Below are 27,787 nucleotides of genomic sequence, written 5' to 3' on the forward strand. Positions count from 1 at the left end.
CTGGAGCTCCTTAGTGTAATTACAATTTCTGTCCTTATCCACCTGAATATGCAGTTCATTATTTACAACTAACTGTAGACTAGTGGTTTGAGGATGGGTAATTTTAAGATTCTGCTTCAGTCCACACCACGAGTGTTTCCTGCAAAAGACATATTACAACTGATGGATCACCAATTGGAATTCATTAACTCCCCTCGTTTCCCCGTCTCTTTCTGCAGCAGTCTGAAGCTGCTGTAATTCCACTAATGGAGTGCTTACCATTCAGGGCCAGTTTTCTGACAGTGACTGATGCTGCTTAATTGCTGAAAAAAATAGAGAGGGGGTTCTCTTCTGTTGCCACATAGAGCTTAACTGCAGCTACAGAGAGGTGCAGGAGCTCTCATAATGATACCTAAGATGTGTTACACTTAAGCACATACTGTTGTGGTAACAAGGGAGCAATATTACTGGAAAATAATGCTGAACCAGCACATTCCAATTTTCATGAAAAAAATGTAAACGCATTATTTCTGTATGCACAGAATGATAAGGCTATTACACCATGTGAAAGTGTGCAATAAATTAATTGAACACCTAATACAAATTCTGTATCAATGAATATAAAATTTAAAAAAGGAGGGCCGAACTGCTGCATAATGGAGAGAAAAAAACATGTTATATAACATGATATAATATAAAAATGCATAGTTTAATAGTGTGAGACAAACTGCATGCATTGCAGAAACCATAAATGTGAATTTTGTTCAGCTTAAAGTGGCTATTGTCTGTATTTAGATAAAATCAATGTATCAAAAGACAACATAAAACAATATAAAGGGGGTCAATAAATCACCACCTGATTCTAGGGTAAGGTAAACTTTATTTTCCATACACAAGACTAAACACATACTGTAAGTGAAGCTCTTAAAACCCACTATACTTTCTGCTCAGCACCAAACAGCAGACAGAAAGTCAAAGATTAGCAAGTATAGGCCGAAAACAGAGCCAAAAGAAAGTAAGTATTGGCCATATCAACTGTGAAGGTGATATGTCAATGTTGTGTCAACAACTTGTTTCTGCTCCAAAAGGCTAAAAAAATCTGTAACTGCTGATTTAACTTTTCTTGAGCAGATATGCCTTTGTGACAATAGGCCTTTGTGACATCAGCATAAATACGTATGCATCAAATAATAGATACAAAGTAACTATACAGACAGTCAGTGCTGGGCAAATATTATCATTAGTCATTGAAACAGTGATTACATTGTCAGGTATTTATGGACCATAAACAACTAGCTCTGATAATTGCACGCAGTGCTTCAAAGCATTTTGTCAGCTGGCTAACACAGGTACATTTACAGTAATGTTGATTAATGCGCTTTGTCCTAATGAATGCATTAATTAAATTATATAAATACATTTAACAACACCTAACCTCATAAGATAAGATAATTTGTTTATTAGTCCCCAGTGGGGAAATCACTGCACTACACTCTGTGTACACACTTTTTGTTAGTACTCACACACAGGCCTGAAATACACACACATGCTCAGGACCTATACATGCACTATACATGGAGAGATGTCAGAGTGATTGGGCTGCCAGCTGAACCAGCGCCCTGAGCGGTCGGGGGGGTACGGTGCCTTGCTCAAGGGCACCTGGCAGTGCCCATGAGGTGAACTGGCATCTCTCCAGCCACCAATCCACGATCCCAACTTTTTGGGTCCATACGGGGATTTGAACCAGTGACCCTCCGGTTCCCAACCCAACTCCCTATGGACTGAGCTACTGCCACCACCAAAGATAGATAGTAAAGGTGCAGGATTAATACATTTTCCATCTCTGAAAACCAGGTAACCCTTGTGTTTAAGCTTACCAGTGGCTAATGTCAGAGAGCCAGCTGGGACAACACGACATGTAAATAAGACAACTTTGTTACCAGAAGCTGTATTCCTTCTTTTCTAGCAAAGGCTATCCATCTATCCTCACCTCACCCCTGCCCCCAAGCCAATACTTCCCAGATCAGTCCTTCCACTGGACACAGAGAAGAAATGTATGTTAATCTTCGGTTTTAACTTCTGATAGTACGGCAAACAAGCCAACCACAAAAATGTTGAAGTTACAGATCATACCTGGTTTAGTAACTATATTATAATTACCGAATTTGAAATTGTGGTTGACCAACAATGTGTCTCTGTGCTGTGACAGTGGTTTCCCTTAAGATAGGATAAAGTGCAACATTGCAATCATTTTTACAGAACAAAGAGTTTTGTCTTAGTCTCAGAGCTTGGATGGTAAGCAGTCAGGTATTTTATTTTATTTTATTTCAGGTCAAGCATGCCACTATCTTATTGCTGGGTAGCTTCTTTTTGTTATTGTTATTGTGACTGCTTACCAAACTTTATTACACACAGGGTGCATGCAGTGCTGTAGTGTGTGTGTGTGTGTGTATGTGTGTGTGTGTGTGTGTCTGTGTGTGTGTGTGTGTGTGTGTGTGTGTGTGTGTGCGTGCGTGGGTGCGTGCGTGCGTGCGTGCGTGCGTGTGTGTTAGCTGAGGACCAGGGCTGAGCTGATCGTTGGCCAGCACTTCCATTAGCTCTGATTAAAATTGAGGCAGTGCAAATGAGATACATTCAGTTGAGATTAATAGTCTTCTTCTTACACACACACACAAACACACACACACAGGCCAATGGTTACAGGCCACAGCTCCTCCAGTTTTATGATGAATGACAAGAAGCAGAAGAGAGAGGAAAAGATGGAGAGAAAAGAAACATAAAAGAAATACAGAGCGAGAGAGGAGGCAGTATTTCAGTCACACTTAGCAAATAGCTGTCATTGGTAAATCTAAATGCCTCATCACTCTCCAAGCCATCAGCAACTGTGTTGTTTCTCCAACGCTGCTGATGAAATTAACACTGGTCTGCTGTGTGTGTGTGTGTGTGTGCGTGCGTGCATGCGTGCGTGCGTGCTTGCGTGCGTGCGTGTACATGTACATGTGTGTTGGGTGGTTTTAAGAACCATGCATTAAACAGGGCTGACATTTCAGGGCTGCCTCACTAGCCTGAGTGAATGTACAGATTAGCTTCCACAGCTACTGCACAACAGGGTAATGTACAACACAATGACAATGAAAAATGACGTGGTCACTGAAGGTCTTAACAAACATTCTGATGCTATTCTGCATTAGCTAGCCTTGTCGATCGCTAACCTCTATTAGTGTTCAAAAGCGGCAGGTCTCAGGCCTCTAAAAAAAACTGGAGATGAGGGTCATCTCCAGTTTGTTCATTAACTTAAAGGACAATTCCAGCGCAAAATAACCAAGGAGTTAATAACACATGTGTACCAAGTAAATCATTCTGTTGAACCAGGAACGCTGAGTTTGGGCCATGTTACTGGTTACTGGCTGCATGCATGGACTGTTAATATTAATGGTCAGAGAATGTCACCCATCGGTTGGTGAATATCTGCTATGAGTTGTTGAGTTGCCGTTACGGGCGCAGCCATCCTGGTTGTAGATGTGACGATTTTACACAAGACGGAGGAGAGAGGGAGGAGCTGCTTACAATCTACATTACGTTAGACAATCCCAATCACATCACAGCCACGCCCATAAACATCCCCTGCTTTATCGCCGATTTTAAAATCAACGAGACCATAATTCAAAAAATGAACATCATTCTGTATTGCAGAAGACTTAAAACTAGCGATTGAGACCATAAACTCATTATGAAAAATGTTTACTGAGGTAATAAATCAAGTAAGAAGTGGGTCACTTTCTCATACGCCGCTTTCCAACTGGAGGGATTTTTGCAGCTCCTAGAAGGACACTAGTTGAACCGTGCTGAAAGTTTAATCGTGACTCAAAATCTCTCAGAGTGATGTGTGTAAGCATTTTGGACTCTTTGTACAATCACCTGTTACTTTGTACAATCACATCCATTCCACTGTGTAGTTTGAGTTGCATTTGAATTGATTTAAAATGTTACCTGTTAGTTACAGCCCTACAGGCTACTGATTGGGATATCAGCTCGGACAAACACAATGTAAAACTGAATGAAAGAAGTAAAACTAAATAAAAAAATGTGCGTGCTCTTTAGGCAACAAACCTGTAATCTCTTCAACATGTTATGGTTATTTATTGTTTGCCTTTGATGTCCCAACAGAGTTGCATGTCAATGCAATGCTGTCCAACTTCAAAATTGGAAGTGCAACATGTGGGACATTTTACTCAGCACATCCTGTAAGAGCAGAATAATTGTCACCACTTACAGAAATAAAAGCTATTAAACAGCATAAAATTCCAGAAACACATAATCAGCACATTTCTTGGGCCGTTGGGATATTTGTCTGACAAGATTTAGTCATGTGTTATCTTGGAAAAAGGTGGCCTTGTCTCAACTCCACTGTTGGAGGAAACAAATCAGTGAATCGACAAGATCTGTACAGGATGTGCAGAATGTGCCTTAAGCACGTGGAAGAGCAGGGCAAAAGAGGGAATGGAGTGCGTAAAGGAAAGACTGTTGCAATCAAGGCTGAGCGCTGATGTGAGTGCAGACGGATGCATGTTGTGCCCGTGGTCCTTGATGAAGTGCTGTTCTCCTGCTGAGCCACCAAACTATTTATATACAACACACTGACAGCCAAGGGGCACGGAAGACAAAACTGCTACACTTACTACTCTTTCTTCCTAATCACTCAATCGCTCAATTCAATACTCCTACTCAAAGTGGCGGATTTAACAAGTTCATGTATTTATTAATATACGTATGCTCTACAAAAAAATATTAAGAGACCCAGCATGGTTTTCTATCAACATTGTGACAAATAAATGCTGATAATTTACAACTCTTGAAACACTACTGACATTGTTCTGTTGTCTCTGACTTGGTGGTGTTACAGGGCGGCTTCTGCCTCAAAAAGTCAAAACAACCAGAGAGATAGGTCATCATGGAGATCAAAGGTCAACTATGCAGTTTGGATTCATCAGATCAGAGGCCAAGTTGACAGGATGGGACTCTGCCACATCAATAATAGACAAGCATCAGGATGGGGCCTCCACCTACGCACATGTACACACACAAACACAAAATCAAGGTAAACTACCTTGATTACTACCTCTGTAGACAAATCTGTTAGCGATAGATAACCTTCAAAACTAAGTATGATTCCATCAAGCACTGCTTTGTGTTTAGTGCTAATTAACGTAAGCATGCTAATACTCTAAACTAAGATGGTGAACAAGGTAAACAGTATACCATGTTAGCATAGTCATTGTGAGCATGTCAACATGCTAGCTTCAACATTTAGCTCAAAGCACCACTGTGTGTTGGTAAAGCCTTACAGAGCTGCTACCATGACTTTTGTTAAAAAGACAGAGAATCTTTGTCTTGTTAATATGTTACTAGAGAAATGTTACCCAAAATATTATGCACAGTGCAATTTCAGCTGAGTGTGTTGCAGGTTACATTAATGTGTAGTTCTTACCAATAATCTCATTCCGATCAAATGGGTCGTTGATCTGTGCTCGTCTCAGGAAAATAGGGCCCCTTGTCTTAACCTCCTTTGGGCAAAATTGGCCTTTCTTAAGAGACCCTTAGCAGCAGTGATGAGAGAGGGTCAAGTACTGCCACAAGTTTGCAAATTCATAAAATAAAACCAGGTTTATTTATGAAATATCATCAAATAAAATGCTACAGCTGTGTTTGATTAATGATGTACATCGGACACAGTGCCTTCTCTTGACTTTATGACACGCAGACTTTATTAAATTTTAACCTGTTATGTAAAGCGCCAAAACTATTAACAGCAGCTCAGAACATAATGATATATTTTGTCATCTTAGGAGTAAAAACGTTGGTTATTCATTAGAAAACCCACACTCTTAGGCTCTGTAGTGAAGAGAACAATCTGAGAGATTCAACTGACTCATTAAAACATTTAAATGTCAAAGCTATTAATGGTTCAGCCAGTCTGCAGAGGTAAAATGTCAGGAAAAAAAAACAAATGCCCAATGCATAGAACAAAATAAGAGGTGGATCAGTATGCTGAGTAAAGTAACAATCTTATCTGAGAGATTCATTCAATCAAATGTAAATACCAATGTCGTAATGGGGTAATCTACGGCTCCATCTTTCTTGGCCTCTAAAATTGAAAGGCTTCAATCACGCTGTAGGGGGTTGGTGACATAACCACTCCATCCTGCCACCCCCAAAGTCACTTTTCACTGATTGGGTAGGAGGGGGAGTGCAGTGGAGTGGGGGAGCAAATGGAGGAGGAAAGGGGGAATGGAGTCTGGAGAGGACGACTACTTTATTGGACCACTCACTTCAGTGTTTTTACAACTACACTGATTAATTACAAGGGATGACTGAGGCTAACACCTAGCTTTTTTGGCCGGTTATAGTATATAGTCTTGCTTTCCAGACTCTCCTCCAAAGTGAGCTGGAGGAGAGTCTGGCTACTCCACATAGCATTCAGGGATACGAGTAAAACGTTCTCTGCTTTATTGGCATTTCTTTAAACCAATAACAATTGTCTTGGTCGGTGCTAAGCACTGGAGAAAAGCTGCGGTGCCACTGCAAAATAGGCTCGGAAAGACCTTTTTTTGGTGTACCGTAGGTTTAAAAGTCGTTTTAGTCATGCAATAGAAAACTCAAATTGGACAGATAGTCTGGTTAGCTGTCTGAATTTACCCTGCAGAGACTAGTTAAAAGGTTGACCATTGTCCACATAAATTGACCAGAGTTTATGATGCCAACACAAAGGAAGCCCAAGGCAACGGATATCTGGCCTATACGGGCGATATTTTGTGGATTTTCCGGCAGGAATGGACCAATCCTAGAAGTGGAACATCAAGGATGTAGACTATGGTAAGCGTGACAAGATCACTGCGTCCAGGCCAGAAATAGTTCTGCACAGAATTCCTGTAAAACCACAATGTCTCATTTTTATGCTTTGCTCTTTATCACTATGACAGTCTTCTAGCTGCTGGTCACAACTGGGAAAGTATAGCCTCAACTGCTGGGGGTGGCATGAACTTCCTCTGCTCTCCTAGCTGTGGAGCTGTTCATGTTGTTTAACACCCCTTATACCATTTTAACGCTTGAAGCCTATGTAAACAACAGGACAAGTTTTTCATATTTTTTTTTACCATTCTACATTCACTTTTTTTTTTGGTATTACAAGAAAGGTTTGTCACCATAACACATTTACAGTTTTGGAACTGGCTCCACAGCTATACTTTACAGCCATGAAAAAAGAAATACTGTGTCACCCAGCAGTTCAGCAGAGAGTGACTCTGCATAGACCTAGTGCATCTTTGTAGACTGACAGGAATCTTTGCAAGGGAAATTTGACGCAGAACAGATATATTCTTTAAAATAAAATCAGTTTAAAAAACGTTTATACTTTAAAATGAGCACCGACTGTTGTTTTCATTTCCCACAACATTTGTGCAACATTCAGATTTGGAAAGTCAAATGTACAAAACGCCTTTTCATGTTTACAGTTGTGGGGGCACTCCAGAAATGAGGAGAGACAGGCAGGAAAAAGTAGAATGTGTTTCCCTCTCCATGTTAGTTTGAAATGTGGTGATTGTTGAGACAAAACTAGCAGGACAAAATGAGAGAGAGAAGGATGTAAGGGGTGTCTGTTGCTTGTCCTGATAGACCCAGCTAGGCTATTCATTTCTCCCTGAACGCCAGCCAGTGTCAGTTATATTACTGCAAAGCCGTCCCTGACTGACGGCCACGAGTGGGGGGAGAAAAATGGCTGCTCGATGCCCTGGGAGAAAACAAGGGAGGGGCTGTGATGGATGGGTGGGTTTGACCCAGACGGGGTGGAAGGGAGAGATGGGTCTCTTCCAGATGAGACAGGGAGTCGGCGGAGCCCCTGCCCCTCTGCCCAGAGCACCCCAGCCTTGTCAGGATGAGAGGCACCTCGCTAAGCTGCCTCTGTCAGTGCTTCTATCACTTGTGTCAAAACAGACACTCTCCATATTCAATAGATAGAACTGGACCTCACGTGATGGGAATACAGAAGCACAGCTAGGCCATCCACTGAGTTTGTGACAGGCCTGATGTCAGCATAAGGGCAGAAACCCCACCTTCCTCCCCCACCACCACCGCCACCTCCCAATAGCAGTCCCAAAACAACATCATGGTACAGCATCAGACAGCTTTGGGTTTGTAATTGTATGCCCCCATATGGCCTTGCATACACAGTAAAAATGATCAGAGCAGCTAGTTTTACAAAGGTTTTCAACCACAGCGTGTTCTGTCTGCAGCCACCTTGTCAATCTGTCATTTAAAGGTGTTTGTTGTCTCTACATCACTTCTCTGTCTCTAATCAAGATCTGCGTGTTCTGTCAATGTTGAATACTGGTCATTAAGATGGGTTTACTTGTCATTAAGGTGTAATGTTTGATGTTAGTGAGGAGATCTTATTCTGACTACTCCACTGCACAAATTCACAGTAAAGAGATGCTTTAAAAAAAAATAGTTTTAGCTCTACTTTCTGTTTATTCTAATGCAGTTAATACAATGTAACATGTATTATCAATTAGGGTGTGCAAAGGTTAGTAGAGCAATGTTTAATCAAAATCTTGTGTTATACTACTGAGATCTAATATTTAGGTTGTACATAACGTTTTTGAACACTATTACTACACACCTTATTCCACATGTGTTGCAACAGTTTTTAACCGGATTTATCAAATTTAGAAAAAAAAGGTTAAGGTTACACAACAGTGTGGATTGTGGTTATTTTATACAAGGTTGTAATTTTTGTGTAATTTCCTTTTTATTTAATTTGTGCTACAACATATTGTGCAAAAACCATAAAACCTTTTCCCAGCACTACTGTACTACACAATATGTCCGTTGCTAGCATACTGTAGGTAAAACAATCCATTGCCATAGGCTTCTCCTAACTTACAAGGTCTTTTTACTAGACTACTACTACTTCTGCTGCCTATGATGTGCACTCACTTCAAGTCACAATGGGTCCAAAGGGTCAGAATGCAATGAAATATTAGTCATTCACAAATTTTTAAGAGCATATTTAATGTATGGCCCAGCTTTTATTCCTTGAGGCTATGGGCCACATTTATTCACTCTACTGTACTCACTTTTCTAGATTGTAATCTAGTTTGGATGCCCAGGCATGATGGCTTTCAACCCAGTTCTCTGAAAACAGGTGAAAGGGCTTAATTTGACCTTTTCATTACTCAGTTCTGACACATTCTGGAGGACCTGAGATGTCAGGTCATGCACCATGTGGTCAATGACAATTCTGCCTCCAGGTAATACCGCAGGTGGCCAGGTGTAAAATACAACTGCAAAAGTGGGGTAAGACTATTGTTGGTTGGTGACAGATAATTGTTATTACTAGTATTTTTTTATTTCCACGTGTAAAAAAAATAGGTATTTGTATCTGGAAGCTAAAAAATGTTGAATAAAATCGGATTGTCTGTGCATAATTAATAAGGGTACAATCTGCCAAAGACTGGACGGGACAAAAAACGGATGCTGATCCTGTTGGATGTTTGACGTAAATGTTGCTGACGTCACGTGGCTGACGTTAGCGGAAGCAAGTCGTTGCTTTAGCTTGTTAACTCAGAACCATAACAGAGGTTTTTTTTCGTATTAAATCTAAAAAAAAAATCTGATATTATTTCAAATATCGCTTGACGCTATCCGGGACAGCTTACCGCCTACCACTCTTTGCTTTACAGACGACCTCGAAGTAGCTAGCGAGCGATAAACTTCGACTGAGATGGAGGTAAATGTTCAGTGACGAGGAATTAGCTTTAGCCAGTCTGGCACAACTAAGCAACGTTAATACATGTAAGGTTATAGCATCTTAAATGAACTTATAGTACAATGTTCTGCCGTTTGTAGTAGCGGTGTTTGGGACTTTGGAAAAAGGCTGTTAAAGACTAACCGGTTAACCCTATGTCTCTAACTACAGTCCAAACCCTGGTATTTAAATACGCCTAATATCGAGAAACACGTTACTTGGTAGAACATGACAATAAGCTGGCGCATAACACTGTATCGTTTAGGTACGACCGGCATATTTTTGCTGTATTTCCGCCATCAAGTGTACTTTGTTTGACACAGGAAAAGACAAACCTTTCTTAAAGCCGACATTTGGTCCATCTATGCCGAATTGAAAAAGGGCTCCAAATAACACATACGCTTAACATACTTTATCAACAATTTACTTTTAACGACAACATTAAGATTTCGGATTTTTCCAAAGAAATACTGTGTTGACTGTGAGACTGGTCATTAATCGAGTCAAAACGAAGAAGAAAAAAATCTAGCATACCTACAAAGCTTTTAAATGTCATTGTTGCAATCTGCACCTAAGATGATAAAATGTTTCTTATCTAGTTCAGTTTGTCATTTCTTTTCACCCCCTTTCTCTGAAACAGGACCCTGGTGGTACAGGAGCAGAGCATGTGGCTCCATCGCCAGCAGGTGCAGCCAAGTCAAAGGTACTGCACATCTATGTGTGAAATGTGTCTTATGAGTCTAGATTTGTATGAACATGATTAGTTGTTAAATATGTTGGTATGGTTTCATGTTTTTGCTCTTTTTTTATATATTATTCTCAGCTGGACACGCTCCCCAAAGATGACCTTATCAAGTTTGCCAAGAAGCAGATGGCTGCTTTGCAGAAGATGAAGGGCAGATGTGCAGGTAGCTATAATTTCTTATACAAACTTGTTTGTGACTCTGTTGACCAATAGTGTACAAGTATGTGACTTGATTTGTTTCTTTCAGATTTGGAAAAAGAAGTTGAATCCCTCAAAAAGCAGTCCAAAAACAATAACAGTTCAGATGACTCCACTCTGATACAGGTTTGTTTGCACTGCAGCATTTCATCGTGTGTCTGCTATAAATATTTTTCTGTTTAACATGCTGTGCGTCATTTTCATGCCGCATTATGTAAATTGTTTGTGTGTTAGGAGTTGACTGAGAGGATGGATGCCTTGCTACTGGAGAAGGCAGAAGTGCAACAAAGTCTTTCAAAATCTGGTAAAGATCTAGAGAAGACTAAGCAGCAAGCCAAGGTAAAATACAACAAAATACTGTACGTTGTGTAACACTGGTTAATTTGCCAGTTTTGTTGAATTCTACGTGGTTTCTCTGAATTATCTTTGACATTTTAGTGTATTTCTGTAAATTGTAAAGTCCATTCATTGATGCATGTATGGTTATATGGAAACCAGATTGTCATAAAACACACGTGACTGTTATTTTGTTTAGGATAATCTAGCGGTACTGCAAGGAGAGCTTGACCGTGTGATAGAAGATCACCAAAGGCAGATTAAGACTTTAGAGAGCAGCATTGAGGAATCTAACAACAAACACCAAGAAGAAGTGGCTTATTTCCAGAGATTACTGAAAGACCGGGAAGAAAGTGACAGGAAGAGAGAGAGTGAAAGAGAGAGGGAACAAGCCATTGCAAAAGAGACCACTGAAGAGGTCCGCCTTTGCTTTGAAGCTCAGCTGGAAACCCTTCGAGCTGAATTGGAAGGGATTCAAGGGCAAAAATCCCAGGAGATCGCTGAGCTGCAGGAGAGCCACCAAAGGGAGTTGACGGAGGCCCAACAGGAGGTGGAGAACCTCAAAGAGGAGTTGGCTCAGAAGAGTCTGCAGCACGATGAGGAAATGAGGGCTCTGGAGGAGGACTTTGAGATGGAGAGGGAGCGTCTCCTGTTACTCCACGAGGAGTTGACCGAGCAGCTCGCTCTCAAAGGTAAAACAGTACAACATTCATGCAAAGAGGTCAGAGTAGGAGCTAGATCTGTCACTTTCCCTTTAGTGGATTTCAACTATCCATACAATGATGCAGCATTCACTAACTTTCTTTTTTCTAGTTATTTGTGGACCAAGCAGACTTTGGGCAAGGGTTTTATTTTAGATTCATGAATTCAATATTTTTTGAATGGGTAGTGAAATCTATAAATTGTACATAAACATTACCTCTTTTTTCCAGACAGCTACCTGCAGGATGTGCAGGAGGAAGACGAGGAACCTGCCCGCAGTTCAGGGATCGCCAAAATGCTGGAGCTGTCTGCCTGCACTGAGGGTGACTCCAGCCAAGGAGATGAAGAGGAGACAGAGATCGGAAGACTGAGAGCAGCCATGGAAGAACTTCAAGCCCAGAACACCATGTTGCGGGATGAGCTTACCCTGCTCAGTAATGTGAAGATTGAGCTTGAGGCAGAGCAGGAGAGAGCCAAGGAGGAGTTTCAGATGGAGAGAGAAGAGATGGAGTTCAAAATCAATGAATTGCAGATGAGCCGTGAAAGTGCTCCCAGTGATCCAGCCCTAACCCTGGACCCGGACCAACAAGAAGTCCAAGGAGAGTTTCAGCAACACAGTAAAGCACACAAAGACAGATGTGAGTCGAAAGAGTCAGCAATCTGTCCAGAGGAGCTGAGGGCCCAATGTGAGTCATTGACCAAAGAGAGAGACTCTGCCCAGGCTGAGTGTCAACACATGAGAGAAATACTGCAAGCTGTGGAGCTAGAACTGGGTGAGAAGACGAAAGATTTTGTACTTCAGTACAAAGCCATGAAGGAGCAGGGGGGCAAAACTTTACGGGAACTCCAAGAAAAGATGGACGAACTTAGCCAAGAGAGGGATAATCTGTTGGTGAAGGTGAGAGTGGTTACAGAGGAGAACAACACTGTGATGAAGAACCTAGAACATCTGAAGCCAAAGCTTGAAGCTTCTGCACGCAATGACCAGAAACTCCCGTCGTCTGTAGAGGAACAAACAACTTTGGCCTGTGAACTAAAGCAATCTGTAGAGGAACTGACCAGACAGAACGAGGAGGTCCTCTCCCAACTGCAGATGAAGGAAAACATGACTCAAGACCTGCAGGAGATTGTCAACATGCTGACTAAAGAGCGAGACGAAATACAATCCCAGCTTCAGCACAGAGAAGAGGAAATGCAAAAGATGAACCATGAGGGAGTAAAAGAAACAGAGAGGCTGCTTGAGGAGAAAGAGAAAGAGGCACTTCAGTGGAGAGCAAAGGAAGAGAAGAAGTTAGAAAGCCTGAAAAAAGAGAAGGAGGAGGAAGTGCAACATCTGAAAGAGGAGAGAGAGAAGATGGAGGAGAGCCTGAAAGAGGAGGTGGAAAGAATGCGGGAGACGGTTTCCACTTTAGAGCTGACTATCAAAGACCTCTCTTCGGAAAAGGTTGACCTTCACCAGAAATTGGACGAGGCATCATCTGGGCTTTCCAAAGTCCAGGAAACTAGGGAGCTTTTGGCCTCCAAGCTGGCAGCCCTGGAGGCTCAGCTAGAACAGGAGACATCTGAAAAGAATCACCTTGTGGTGAAGTTGAATTCACTGACAGAGGAGACAGAGCAGGCCCGCGTTACCATCACAGCTCTGGAGGGAAGTCAATCTGATTTACTCCGAAACTCCACCGAGGTAGTCGAGGAGCTCCAAGCACGGGTTGATGAGCTGGAAAAGGAGAGGGTGCTGTTGAAGAGTAGTCTAGAGGAGGCCCAAGTGGTAATAGGATTAGAGGAGGTGGAAAAGGAGCTTCAGGCTCGTATCGCAGACCTGGAACAGGAGAGGAGCATGTTGAGAAACAACCTGGAGGAGGTGGTGAATGATACCGAAGGGCTGCAGAAAGATCTGGAGGACATGAAGTCAGTCAATGAGAAGATGCACGAGGAGAACCAGAGACTGCAGGCTCACATTTCTCTTATGACTCAAGAGCAAGAGGAAAAGGAGAAAGGGGAAATGGAGACAAATATGGAGAAAGAGAGAAGAGAGCTTAAAGACCAGCTCGCAGAGAAGGATTCACACATATCTCAGTTGAGGTGTGAGACTGCTGCTCTCCAGGTGAGTGGAGCTCCTGATGTGTTGGCTTCCTCTTAGAATAGTGTTCCACATTTGTTTGTCCACAGAAATGGGAATTTGACAGTTATTCCCCTGATTATACTCCCTGGTGATGTTCTGATAAATATTCTAAGTCATTAATGGACCACATTTTGCTTAGAACTGCCTGATCAGACAAGATCATGAAGCCACATTAATCGATTAGATGCTTTGCTGTCTGTAATGGTGCCTTTTCTGATAACACCATTGGAAATTGGCAAAAATCTGAAAATTACCAAACTTGCACATAGTGGCTTTAAGTCATGTAGCAAGTAAACTACCTAACATATATGTAGTTCACAGCTTGATTAAGGAGAGGCTTTGCTTGTTTTCTTTCCTCTTCTAGGCAGGCATTTGGCATTATTTTTTACATCTTGCATACTAAAGGAAATAATCTCTAGATGAACTGATAGATAAATGCAACGTGTCTTTTAGCTCTAGAAATATTGCAGTTGGCTTATCCACTCAATTAGGAATAATAACAAAACGCATGTACGTTTTTGGGGAATATTTCAGAAATTATAAAAGTATAAATAAATATTAGCAAAAATATTAGATGTTGGCTTCACACCAGAAAAAAACAATAATGATTGACATGTAATTTGAGTGCTTTTTACATTTTTCTGCTCTTTCCTGCTTTTCTCTCTCAGGAGTCTGCTGCCCAGTCTGCTTCCTCTGAGGAAAATGCAACTGCTGAGATCACAAAGAAAATAGGTATGCAGGTGGCATTTTAATAAATTTACAGTCTTTCAAGAAACAATTTACTTTGCCTGTTCTTTGGAGCAGGTAATAATTATCCCTCGCTCCCCTCAGCCCTCCTGGAGAAGGAACACAAAGAAAAGGATCAGAAGATGAACAAAATCAAATCAGTTGCCATCAAAGCAAAGAAGGAGCTGGAAATCAGCAAGAAAGAGGTAGAGTGAAGCATGACATGTCTAAACTGTACATTTTAATTTGCACTGTTTCATTTAACAACATGAACGTGGCATTTAAACAAAGTAAATCCACATGACTTCATGTGATACAGTGATTCCTGCTAATTGTTCAACCATACAACTTATAAAAATCTGTTGGACATTTCAAAAGAAATTCCAAAATAAAAAAGCTCTGTTTTTTATTAATTTTTTAGTATAAGAAAACAATGCCTCAAGTTTAGGACACTAGATAAATAATTGTATAGACGGTAGATACATTTAAAAAATAAAAATAAAACATTTGCTCTATTCTTAGATTACTAATTGTACATTTTATTTGATTTTCTTTCAGGTTGCATCCCTCAAGGAAAAAGTAGAATTACTGAATGCAGAGAGGGAGAAAGTAAGCAGCTCTATGAAAGATATCATCCACGGTGCTGAAGGCTACAAGGTAGGTGGGTCAGGAGTACTGCCAGAATCTCCTGCTTAGGGAGCCCGGAGAGCACAGTTGGTTGAGCGGGCTCCCGTATGTTGAGGTTTACTTCTCGAAGCAGCGGGCCCGGGTTGGACTCCGACCTGCGGCCCTAAGCAGCATATCCTTCCCCCTCTATCTCCCCTGTCCTGTCATTAAAGGCCTAAAATGCCCAAAAAATCTTTGGGAAAAAAAAAGAATATCCTGTTAAATTCTGTAATTATACGACTAAAAGGTACTTCCAGAAAGACATTGATGCCAACAGCGGCAAAACGGTAACTATTCAGGAACAATGGAAAATAGCCTTGTTTTTGGATAGATAGCCATGCATTATTTTAGTTGATCCGACTGGCTTCAAATGGCAGCTCCGTGGTAGCAGAGATGTAAACATGAACACGTTTCATTCATTCAGAACGTTTAAGTCGCTGCACTTTTTTTTAGTAAGTTGTGTATCATCTTACCAAAGATGGAGTTAAAAGCCTTGTTGTTTAGCATAATGTGGTTCAGGGATGCAGACTTTCCAGTTGATATTTATTTCCTTTGCAAATCAAATGCTCGAACCCATAATAGAGCATGAATAAATATGTAATGTAAAAGATATTTCTTTGTGTTGGATAAGTAAGAATATGGACCACACAAGGCAATATTTAAACAGCCTTGTTCTTTTTGCCTCCATGACTGATTGAAAATGATACAAGCATTGGGATCCAAATGTCACTCCATATGATGGACTATTGAAATGATTAGATTTTCTTCCAACATGTAACTGAGGGTTATGATCATTAAACATTTGATTAATTGTATGCATTCCTAATCTGTTGCTAATTTGCAAGTGGAAACATGCTCGCTTTGAAGCAGACCTTTTTGCCTGATGTCAGTTCCAGAGGTCTCCATAAGCATCCCCCAGACTGCACTGGGCTTTACGACTGCGTCTCCATTAGAGACAAAACCACTCTGTTGTTTGTAATGAGAGTTTTGTTCAAATGTAAATGCAGCAGATAGCTGAGGTGTGTGTGTGTGTGTGTGTGTGTCTGTGTGTGTGTAGAACCTGCAGATAGATTACGACAGGCAGACAGAGCAACTGGATAAAGAGAGAGAGAAGGTGGAGGAGGCAGAGAGAAAGATTGTTGACCTGACCAAACGACTCAGCAGTGCTGTCACACAGGTAACACAAATACACACTCTATCACTCAGACACACAGTCACACATTACCACTAACAAACACACAGACTGCTCTCACCCTCCAGTAAATCTAAGCAGTGCCACTTTGTCCAGCGATACATCTCTCCAATGCTTCTCACATAACTTAGTTTCCTTCTGATTTACAGTGAGCCATTTTAGCCAGTGCCACTTTATCCAGCTACGCTTGACAGCCTGGCACCAACAAATAGCCCATCAAATGTGGCTGGCTGAGCTAGGGAGAAATTTTGTTTATATATACTCCTCTCCCCAAGCTCATAACTGTCTCTTTCCAATGAGAGAACAACAGGCAGGTAAATGGAGCAGAGTATTGCTTCCATCTGCTGTGTGCTAGTGCAGCACCATTTTCTGAGACACAGGTTTATTCTTGTGTGCGCTTATGGGTCTCAGGAGAATGGGGGCAGGCAGACTGAAAGCTAGTCAGGGATCTAAGAGTATGTCTGGACATCTTTGTTTACCAATCCTAGTTTCAGTCTTTGGCTGACAGATCATGGGAGGTAGCTGCTGCTGTTGCTGGTGCTGGTGTTCCTTGCAGAGAAAGCCCTCAGAGCCTGCCGCTGTCAGATCTGCATGAATGACTTTCAAATGTGTCACGTTCGTACATGCAGGTTTGACGCATTTGCCCACAGTACATGTGCATTTTCATGTGAAACCCCTCAAATCTGAAAAAAAGAAAAGCAGCAGTCTCAGTGTGTAATAGTTTTTCAGTGGTTGACCACTAAACTCAAAACTGCCACTGTATGTGTCACACTTTGTTTGATTTCACAAATTATCATTAAATCACATTTTCTCTACTGGTAAAAACCTTCTTGACAAGTTGCTGTCTTGTAGTGTAGCACCTGACATATGATAGTAGCATATACATTGTTTTTACAGAATGATACACTGAGCAGTGAGAAAGATGGTCTGCTGGCCAGTATGGAGACCTTGAGGAGCACAGTGAGGCAGCTGGAAGTCCAAAACCAGGAGCTGCAAAGACAGTCAGCCAGTCTGGACAGAGACCTGCTGGCTGAGAGAGCTATGAAAGAACAGAAGATCAAGGTAGAAATCTGGAGAGATGGATACTCTGTACTACTGTTGTGTACCTATCAGAGATCATTCCAGTCTATAATAATATGAAATATATACTATATACATACCAAAAATGAACTGAACATGTGTTTGCTTGCTGCTCCAGGACTTGTCATCTGCCACAAAGGAGGTAGAAGAGCTGACAGCCCAGCTCCGCAAACAGAAGCAACAGTCTCAGCAGACTGCCCAGGAGCTGGAGCAGCTACGCAAGGTACACACACATACACACATACACAACTTCTCAGACACTAGTGTCTCTGAGGGCCTGTCCAGTCAACCAACTGGACTTGTGATGGCCAGCCTGCAGCTACAGCAGAACCTCTCAGAGAGAAAGAGAGCAATTATAGCCTGCAGGATCTGCTGTTTCATTTCCATTAGTGGAGACCTACATAGTACAACAGTGTACATGGAAGCTGCCATGGAGGTCTGACTTCATGTCATGTGTCCTCATTGTTAGTACAGCCAGCCCGACACGGTATTTTTGAGGTTGATACCGAGAGAGTTTTTTCAGAGTATCAAAAAAGCAAATAATGAAATTTTTTATTTTTCGGCAAAGGTTCCGTAAAGTTAAATGATACCTACAACAAAAATGTATAACTCCATCAAAATATCCTTTTGCTTAAAGTCTACCACATAGTTAAAGATTTAATTGTGTGTGTGTCTGGAATTGTAATTATTTTAGTAGCTTAAGAAGTTGAAGTGAAGGAGGCTTTTAAAGGTCAGCTCCTAAATTACTGTTTGTGAAAAATATGAAGTCCTCCTAAGGCTGCAAGGTTCTCAACAGTCACACACACACAATCACAGATAGAGGAAATCTCTTGAAAAAGTTAAAAGTTTAAAAGCAGTCAATTACATGTCTGATGAAGATAAAGTAAGTTGGTGAAGTGAGCTTTAATTCTGAACCAATTTTCTTTTTCCCTAAATGAGATGAATGAGCTGACTGACAGGGATATGAGGTTTTAGCTTTGTTCCCTGTAATGATGTGGTGTGTCGGCTCTACCTCCAGGAGGCGCAGCAGAGCTCCTTAATGGACATGGAGATGGCAGACTACGAACGCCTGGTGAAAGAACTCAACGTCAAACTTGCAGATAGAGATGAGTGTGCTAAGGAGTTAAAGGCCCAGATAAATGCACTGACCCAGAAGGAGGACACACTCAAAGAGAAAATCGGTGTGTATGAGACGTTCACATTTACACTTATTCTTTTAACGCATAGATTAATACGTCTACAATGTCAGCTGGGACATTGTAGGACCCTTAAGGATAAGGGGGTCTAGCCAAAAGATAGATGTATTCCTATTCCAGCTGTGCTCACACTGTTGTTGGCTCACAGTATGATTCCACAGAATTGGTATTTGAAGATTGATCAGACCAATACAACCTGTGCGGTATTCTCCAATTCTACATTAAATATGTGATTAAAAAAAATGGCGTCAGAGCCATCACATCAGAGATGTCTGACACTTACCTAATGAAATACAATAATATAAGAATGACAATGTACTCTAGATCCTTTGATAGTTGATAAAATAATATGTATTTCAGATCTGCATATTTGTAGGTAATCCAGTCAGCGTTTACTGATACAATATGAAACATGTTAGTATTCTTGCAGAGCCCTAATGATTTACTGTCAACCATGAAACAGCAGGGCACTCTGTTGTACAGTAGTACATATTTCTGTCTTCAGGTTTGCTGTTGCTCTGCACTGTCAAGCTTTGTAATAAAGCAAAAAATGTCATTACAGTATGTATTTTACCTAAATAATTTTTTATTTGTCTGTTTGTATGTTTGCATGGCCTGTGCATGTGAATTTGGGTTTCCAGAGACTTTGAAGTCCCAGCTGGACCAGGGGGAGGAGAAGACCTCAAAGATGAAACAGCTGCTGGTGAACACCAAGAAGGAATTGGCCGATGTCAAGATGCAGGTCTGTTTGTGTGTTTGTGTAACATTGCTGCCTGATGAATGTAAATAGTGTTATGCAACCATGCGTGGGCATGATGGTGGGGAAGGCCTTGAAGATGTTAGCAACAGTAAATCATATGTGTGTAGCCGCGGTTGCTTATACGGCTGTATGCATTTAAAGTTGTTTGTGTGTGCGTGTGCAAACATGCAGGAAAGCTCCCTCATGCTGCTGCAGGCCGCTCTGAAAGGAGAGCTTGAAGCTCACCAACAGCAGCTAGAAAGCTCCAAGGTACCAGCTACACTTCTCTCAGCTATCCCTTTTGATAAAATATGTAGTTTTATAAATCAACATTTAGTTACACAAGTCACAAATGAAAGTGCGTTTGTGTTTGTGCGTTGAGATTGAGGTGTGCGAGCTGACGGCCGAGCGCCATCGTCTGCAGGAGCAGCTGAGGTCCGCGTTGGAGCAGCAACAGAGAACCAGCAGCTCCCTGCAGCAACGCATCAACAGCCTGCAGCAGGAGAGAGACATTGCTAGGGTACACACACACACACACACACACACACACACACACACACACACACACACACACACACACACACACACACACACACACACATACATACATACATACATACATACATACATACATACATACATACATACACACATACACACACACACACACTACAGCACTGCATGCACCCTGTGTGTAATAAAGTTTGGTAAGCAGTCACAATAACAATAACAAAAAGAAGCTACCCAGCAATAAGATAGTGGCATGCTTGACCTGAAATAAAATAAAATAAAATACCTGACTGCTTACCATCCAAGCTCTGAGACTAAGACAAAACTCAGTAAAAGGTAAACACTATGCATCTCAGATACCTGCTGCATTTACATTTGAGTAAAAAGGTCTGTTTCAAGGCAAGCATTTTTCCATTTGAAAATTTGCAACATATAAGGAACGCATACAATTAATCAAATGTTAATGATCAAAACCCTCAGTTTCATCTTGGGTCAAATCATGTTGGGTTGTTCGACTGACACTCCTCTCTACACACACACCGGTAGTACAAACGGTATTCACTCACTGATCACGAACATCTCCTCCAGATTGGGGTAAGGGTAAAGAGCATATTTTATAGTTGTAGCATCAGCAACTATAAGAGACACTTCCACCTTTAATCAATTTATTGAAGATTGCACCAGCTCATGCTTAGTGAGCTGGGTTATGTAACGCTGCAACTTGGCACTATTTTCATTTTTAAGCTCTCAATTATTTTTATGAATCATTTAGTCTTTACAATGTCAAGAAACTGTGGAAAAATGCTCAGCTGGGTCTTATTAGAGACCTGACACTAGCAGTTTTAATGATATATGCATCTGCACTAGCTGAAACACAAACCTAAAAGACAGTTTTTTCATGTTAAAATGTATGATTGATTTTTTTTATTTATCTGAAACAGTTGCCTGGAGACTGGAGGTAAATTGCGAGAGTACAGTGAGTTTGAGTGCACTAGTGGATAGAAGGAAAACAATTTAAGAAAATGGGAGAAAGGGAAAACATTTAAAACATAATTGGTAAAAAGAAATAAGTGAAAATGGCTACATGTCTTTCACCAGTTGGACACAGTCAAATGATGTCTCTGCAGTTGTTTTCTCAACCAGTCACAAAAAATATGTCCTTAGGTCTACGTCTGAGTAAACTATGAGACCATGACCATCAAGGTGAAGTCAAACTGTAGTACAAAATGTGTGTTGTGTTATTTACTGTACGTCTCAGTTTAATCTTTGTGCTGGTTCCAGGCTGAGCTCATGGCTACAGCTGGCGAGTTTGAGGGTTACAAGGTACGAGTCCACAATGTGCTCAAACAGCAGAAGAGCAAAACCACCGCCCAGAGTGACGGAGACTCTACCAAATTAGAAAGGTATGGAGAACTCCTGTGTGACCAACATGCATGACTAAGGAAGATGTAGAGGCAATCAGAAAGGGTAATGGAGAATTGCATCCTGTCACTGAAAAAAAACGTCAAAACAAGCAGACAGATACACACCCAGGAAAACACCGAAATACAGGTTGACTTAATAGCTACAAACTAATAATTGCTTTATACTACTGCATATTGTCTAACACAAGCACAAGTTCTGTGCGGTTTCAATGCTTGGATCAGGATTGATAACACAGCTCGGTCTTTAGGATATTATTCAGATATATACAGAGTGTTGGCAAAATACAAATCATATCACATGAGTAAGAATTTAAATGTTAATTTCATTAAATCACAGGTTAAAAGGCAGCCGCTCAATGGACCATATTAAAGGAAACACTAATTCATAGTATGTGTCAGTCATCACTGTAAGAGTGATATGAATATAATGAATATGTGGTGTTTCTGGCAGGGAGCAGTTGTCCTCTCAGGTAGAACAGCTGAGGTCCAGGCTGGCAGAGAGCCAACAGAGTCTCCAGAGCTGCACAGCCGAGCTGCAGCAGCTCCAGACTGAACACGACACTCTGCTGGAGAGACACAACAAAATCCTCCAGGAAACCGTGAACAAGGAGGCCGAGCTCCGTGAGAGGTGAGCTGGTCTCTGCTCGGAAGTCGTTATTTACCCTTGTTGTCTAGAATTTATCATACTACCATATTGATATATCGTACACTTCCTCATACTACCTAGATACCTTGTGGCAGCAGAAGTCTCTAGATGATTCCTTTAATTACCTCTCACTCTGTCTCCCTCTCCAGGCTGCTGTTGGTGCAGTCAGAAAATGGGGCTCTAAAGTCAGATCTTTCCCAGGTTCAGGCTGACCTGTCTTCACAGGTTGAGAGCCAGCGCCAGACCTACAGGGAGCAGCTGAGGAAGCTGCAGGACGACCACCGGGCCACTGTGGAGACCCTGCAGGGCCAGATGACCCGCATCGAGGAGCAACTCTTCTACTTTCAGAGCCAGAACAGTAAGCGTAGAAGCAAATCAAAAACTATCCATTTAAATGAATCAGGCACTAAGTATGTGATTCTGTCCATGAAGTAGCAGTGGAAACACGTGATGTAACGTATGTTATCTATTATATTGCTAATCAGAAAGATTTATCCACGAAGTTACTGCCGCTAAGATACACAGCAGTTAGCTCAACGGGTGCATGATTGGTATCCTACAAAGAGTTCCATCAAAGCATCAAGTGTTTAGAGTGTTGAAGTTTTCTATCTTGTTCACTCTCATTTTTTATGAGAGGAATGATGGGAGATGGAACAGAGGAAGGAGCATCTTGGTGTGTTTATCAGTAGAGCAGCACTGGGAGCTCATTCATCACCTCCCACACAGCTGCCCTCTGGAGTCACTCAGCAAATACACAGTAATACATAGTAATGACTTCTCTGTCACTCCAGCATGGCCAGGTGTTGGCCAGGCTCCTCGGCTCTGTTCCCGCCTCTCAGTGTGGCAAACAGCTCACTGTGGCATCTGGAGAGACTCGTCATTAGAGGCTCACACACGCACGCCAGGATTTGCTCGATACATGGGGCCAATATTACCCTTTACTGAAAGTCATATTTGAGCCTTTTAACCACTGTATTTGGCTGTAATGGCAATTAAAATGGAGAAACATTCAACATCTGTGTGTTTTACTGGCCCTATTTGGCAGGTGGGTCATAAAACTGCTGGTCCCATGGACACATTTTACTGGCCTGTTTTTTATGACTAAACTGTAACAAACAGTCAGATTGATTTATATTAATTGTCATGTTTTGTCCAATTTACTCTTTTATCTAAACAAGCAATCGGTATATTAAGACAAACTACAAATACTAGTTCCAGAAACAGTATTTGACATGTTAGACACCAGTGGAGGCAGCATCCTTCTCTGCTGTTCTTTGTTGCTGACTGTTGTGGCTCTGCAGAGCCTGTGCTCAGTATTTATGTGGTCCAGGAAACTAATTCTACTATGAATTGGTGTCCCTTTCTACAGCTTGATTTATCTTGAGTCCTTCTTCGTGTTGAACCTGTAACAGGGACAACTTTAACAAGGAATGTTGTCAAGTCAGGAGAAGGATAAGACGTACCAACATTTTGCAGACACAACATTATGGGCTAAAGATAAGCGTTTCTTTTGTTAGTGTTTTGCACTTGCAAGTTTGTGTGTGTTGAGGTGGAGTAGCAGAGTGGAGGTGGGAATTTGAGGGGATTGGTTTAGTTTCAGGCCCATTAATCGTTATCTTCTATTTTGTCCACCCACTCTCTCAAGCACCTGTCCCTTCTCTCTCACCCTTCTCTTCACACTTCATTTTTTATGCCAACTGATGAAGTGGTTAACTCCAGTGTGTCTGGTGCCCCCTCATGTCACAATGAAGTATGACACCCACCCACAACTTGGTGTTAAAATAAGTAGGGATTCTATTTAGTATAGTAACGATTAATCATATTGCTTCAGCACAGAGTCCAGAGGTACTTTTTGACAAAATAGACATCCAACAAATGTTAATACTACTTTGTACTCCAATTATTTCTTTATTGAATAAGCCCTTATTTAGGTATTCTACCTTTCAGACCTTGGAACGTTTGGTAGCAAAATATCAACACAATTTATGTTAAAAGTAACAAAAATAATTTTCTATTGTTTAACCTTATTCATCTGTTGCAAGATGAATAACAAAAAAATGTGTTCTTCTACCAACTTTTACACTCTTCCAGATTCAGTGGCGGTCCAGTCCGGTCGTAAGACCATGGCGTCAGACCCTCAGCGCAGAAACACAGACCAGAACCAGGCAGGGCTGGGACTAATGGCCCTTAGCGACCTCCAGTCTATGGCCAGGGAGGAGGGTGAGGGCATGGAGACCACGGAGACTGAGAGCCCTTCTCCTGCTCTTACGCCTCTGCCATCTCTGGAGCAGCTTCTCACATCCCCAGACCCCAAACAAGGTGTGTACCAAACAGGAGGTGCACCTTGTAACAGTCCTTATGTTTATAAAAGCACTGTACAGTACTTTACCTGTCTCACAAGTTCCATATTCAATCTTTGACCTAAATATGGCAATCAAGGACAAATTTTGGTCACTGATCCTGTTGCCATCTATGTGCTCCTGACTTTCTCAAACCGTGATCTTTAACTTTTGGCTCTGATTTGGTCTCTAGAGCCATTTGTGTGGACGGTGGAGCCTACCAAAGAAGAGCTAAGTCAAAAGCTGAGCACAGCCACACGCAGTATGGAACATATGAACAGCCTCCTGCATGAAACGGAGGCCACCAATGCTGTTCTCATGGAGCAGATCACAGTATGTATATGCACACAAGTACGCACATTCAGAAAACTTAGACATTCTTCAGTTTCATTTCAGAGCATTTTTAACTGTTGCAACTGTTTCCTGTTACTTAAATAATTAAATTTCAAATAACTCCTATTATTCCAAGTGATTTTAAATATTACATTATTTTAAATGCATCTCACAAATATATTTGTATATTTATATTTCTCATAAATAGAGGCTCTCCTGCTGTCCTATCCAAATAAAGGCCTTAAATGACCATATATTAAAACTCCTCTCTAAAACATTTGGATAGTGTCAACAGTATGGGGATACATTCATCCAAATTAGTCCATATTTGATCTTAGATTTTTATTTAATTGAAGGGAGAGAATCAAACAGAAATGGACAGATTTGTTTTGCAGCCATGTCAAATCACTTTCTGTGGACCAGTACCATTAGTTTTTTGTGTCCAACACAGTTTTGGCAACAGTTTTTAATAACCATAACAACTTAAACTGGTCGGTAAGCCCCAACAGTAATATCAAACAGCCGAGCGTTGTTCACGGTCCCCTCTTTGTCCAGAAGAAAGTAAAACTTGTGTCCTTTGACCCTGAGGGGGATGAATGAGGGGGACTCATGTCTGTGAGCATGACAGGCTACCTGGGACAGTGGGACAGTTATTTTCCGGCCTCGGCCTGGGCCCAAAGGTGACTGCGTCGAAACTGTCACCATCCTCCCACCTTGGTGCAAAACCACCTGGCTGACAGAGCGCCTGCAGAACAAGAGCCCGAGCCCGACAATCCCCGCTCCTATTGCCAGGCATCCCAGCGTGAAGCCGTACCTCCAGGTGTTTGACCCCAGGTTCAGCTCAAAACTCCACAACCCAGCCAGCCCGGTGGTGGTGGTGGTGGTGGACGCTTCGGCTTTCCCTTTCTCTGTAGCACCACCTGTGTCTCTGAGCCCAGTGTAAGCGAAGTGGCCCAAGTATGTCCAGAAGAGAAACTGGCCGCCGCAGAAGACCGAGAGGAGCCGAAAGAAGCGGCTTCTGTCGTGCTCGAACAGGATGACATCTCGCGAGGGCTGGGCGGAGGTGCAGAGGCTGCGGCGGGCAGACAGCTGGCTGCTAGCGGCACCGCGGCGGCTTGTTTGGACGAATATCCTACTACACTGACCAGCTACACATGCAACCCGGTTAACAATGTTGGCCATGCTCGGTGAAGTCTGTATGGACATCGACGCGACACTGACTTTTTGCTGAATGTCAACGAGTCGAAACTGTTTGGAGTAACACTCCAGTGTCCCGTATAGCAATCGCTGTAAACCCATTTTCCCCGGCGATAATTGGCGTTGGTTCTCCCGAACCTGTTAGACCAAACACGTATAATACTATATGTTCAGAAATCCTAATTTTCTACCAATCATAAATGTATTATAACCATAGACCTTTAAAGAGATTATAACACACTGGGCAATTGCAGCTGAGGTGGGGCCGCCATACTTGTCATGTGTGACGTATTAGACTACGGAAAGCAGCGCTGACCAAAACTCCATTCCGCCCGTACAAAAAATACTCTGGTTAGGATAAACAGTCTATGGTGAAGATAGACATTTGTAAAACCAACAAAACGAATTTGTTGAATGGCTCTATATTTGTAATCACTTGCAGAGTATTACCTAATAAATAACTAGTTAACACTGTCTACTAAGAAAACCGAGCTTGCTATTTAATGCATTGAGCATGATACCAGCTGTGTCGGATTCAGTCAGGTACTATACTGTACGTCTGAAGTTCTTCTTCTTAGGAGTATTATTACTTTTATTGTATGCGTGATGCCCTTGACCTTGAACGGACCTTGTTTCCTCTTAAAATGATGGTCAGTTTTTCAGTTTGACTTGTTGTTATTTTTTGCCTCTACCTTGTAAGACTTGTTAGGTGTTGCTAACCTATTGACCAAATAATATATCTTGTCCACACTAGTGAGATTTAGAGTGTAGGTTGGTAAGCAGTATGCAGTTTGGGAAGCAAAAACTGTTAAATGCAGGGACTTTGCCAAAGCTTAAGGGTTTTATTGTTTAAAGTGGCTGATATTTTCTACCTGCTAGTTGCTGAAGAGTGAAGTGCGTCGTCTAGAACGAAACCAGGAGAGGGAGAAGAGTGTGGCCAACCTGGAGTATCTGAAGAACGTCCTGTTGCAGTTCATCTTCCTACAATCTGGCAGCGAGAGGCAGGCGCTTCTGCCCGTCATTCACACAATGTTGCAGCTCAGTCCAGAGGAGAAAACCAAACTGGCTGCCATTGCACAAGGTATGTTCTAGGTTAACCAGTTTTGTAGATGCACACACACAGCATCTGACTGCACACAGACCCAAATTCCCTAAAAATGATCTGTTAATCATTATTTTACTGTCAATAGTGTCTCCATAATTTCTAACCAGATGTTGTTTGATTTCGTTTGTGCAGGTCAGGAGGAGGGATCCGGGTCTCGGGGCTTAGGCTGGAGCTCCTATCTTCACAGCTGGTCTGGGATCAAATAGTTTGGATGATCAGCCAACCCATTAAAACAGTAGGAGCCCAGTGCAAAGATGATACTGGGCTTTTTTCTGTGAAAACCGGTACTATGCTGTACATTCGAAATAGTGGCATGAGTGGGAGGTTAGCTAGGGCATTTTTAAAGTTGGGGGGACACCATAGAAGGGACCAAGGAATGTATCATAAAAGAATAAGGGAAGGGTGTGGTAGAGATACCACCATATCATTTGACATGAATATTGATTTGAATTTGCAGTGCAATTGATTTTGCAGTGCACTGACACATGTATATATAACAATATTTACTGGACATGAAGGTTACATTCCTTCAAAGTGAAGCTCAAAAGTTATTACAAGGAATCATTAGCACTATGAAAATCTTCGTGTAGTGTACACGGTGGGCTTTGATAGGCACTCTGGTCTGTTGCGTGCGTGTGAATGCGTTCTTGGGTCTTGTGCGGCGGTATTGGACACCAAGGTGACAAAGCATCAAAAAGTCAAAGCTGTTTGGAGGCAATCCCAGACCACTCTTTATCTGAATATTAAGTAAAG

General features: G+C 41.7%; 2 protein-coding genes and 1 long non-coding RNA gene across 3 annotated transcripts; 1 reads left to right on the forward strand and 2 right to left on the reverse strand.

Moving 5' to 3' along the window:
* Window positions 1–1,925: 1,925 nt before the first annotated feature.
* LOC117952371 lies at window positions 1,926–27,635 on the reverse strand. The gene is made up of 3 exons (XR_004658402.1): window positions 27,514–27,635; window positions 6,958–6,967; window positions 1,926–1,936 (listed from the first exon to the last, which is right to left on the reverse strand). It is a non-coding gene; the product is annotated as an uncharacterized LOC117952371 (long non-coding RNA).
* On the forward strand, window positions 9,532–27,418 carry LOC117952368 (GRIP and coiled-coil domain-containing protein 2). Its single transcript, XM_034884605.1, has 24 exons — window positions 9,532–9,763; window positions 10,422–10,484; window positions 10,605–10,689; window positions 10,774–10,850; window positions 10,959–11,063; window positions 11,260–11,752; window positions 11,993–13,863; window positions 14,550–14,613; window positions 14,713–14,813; window positions 15,166–15,264; window positions 16,331–16,450; window positions 17,363–17,527; window positions 17,664–17,768; window positions 18,564–18,726; window positions 19,383–19,483; window positions 19,673–19,750; window positions 19,863–20,000; window positions 21,272–21,393; window positions 21,866–22,042; window positions 22,210–22,418; window positions 24,152–24,379; window positions 24,593–24,732; window positions 26,809–27,010; window positions 27,167–27,418. Exons 1-24 carry the CDS (start codon window positions 9,758–9,760, stop codon window positions 27,238–27,240), a joined length of 4,986 nt encoding a protein of 1,661 aa, XP_034740496.1. The 5' UTR covers window positions 9,532–9,757; the 3' UTR covers window positions 27,241–27,418.
* On the reverse strand, window positions 25,057–26,209 carry tmem223 (transmembrane protein 223). The gene has a single exon (XM_034884613.1). It carries the CDS (start codon window positions 26,029–26,031, stop codon window positions 25,216–25,218), a length of 816 nt encoding a protein of 271 aa, XP_034740504.1. The 5' UTR covers window positions 26,032–26,209; the 3' UTR covers window positions 25,057–25,215.
* Window positions 27,636–27,787: the final 152 nt, after the last annotated feature.

Source organism: Etheostoma cragini, chromosome 11, assembly GCF_013103735.1.
Source record: "Etheostoma cragini isolate CJK2018 chromosome 11, CSU_Ecrag_1.0, whole genome shotgun sequence".
NCBI lineage: Eukaryota > Metazoa > Chordata > Actinopteri > Perciformes > Percidae > Etheostoma > Etheostoma cragini.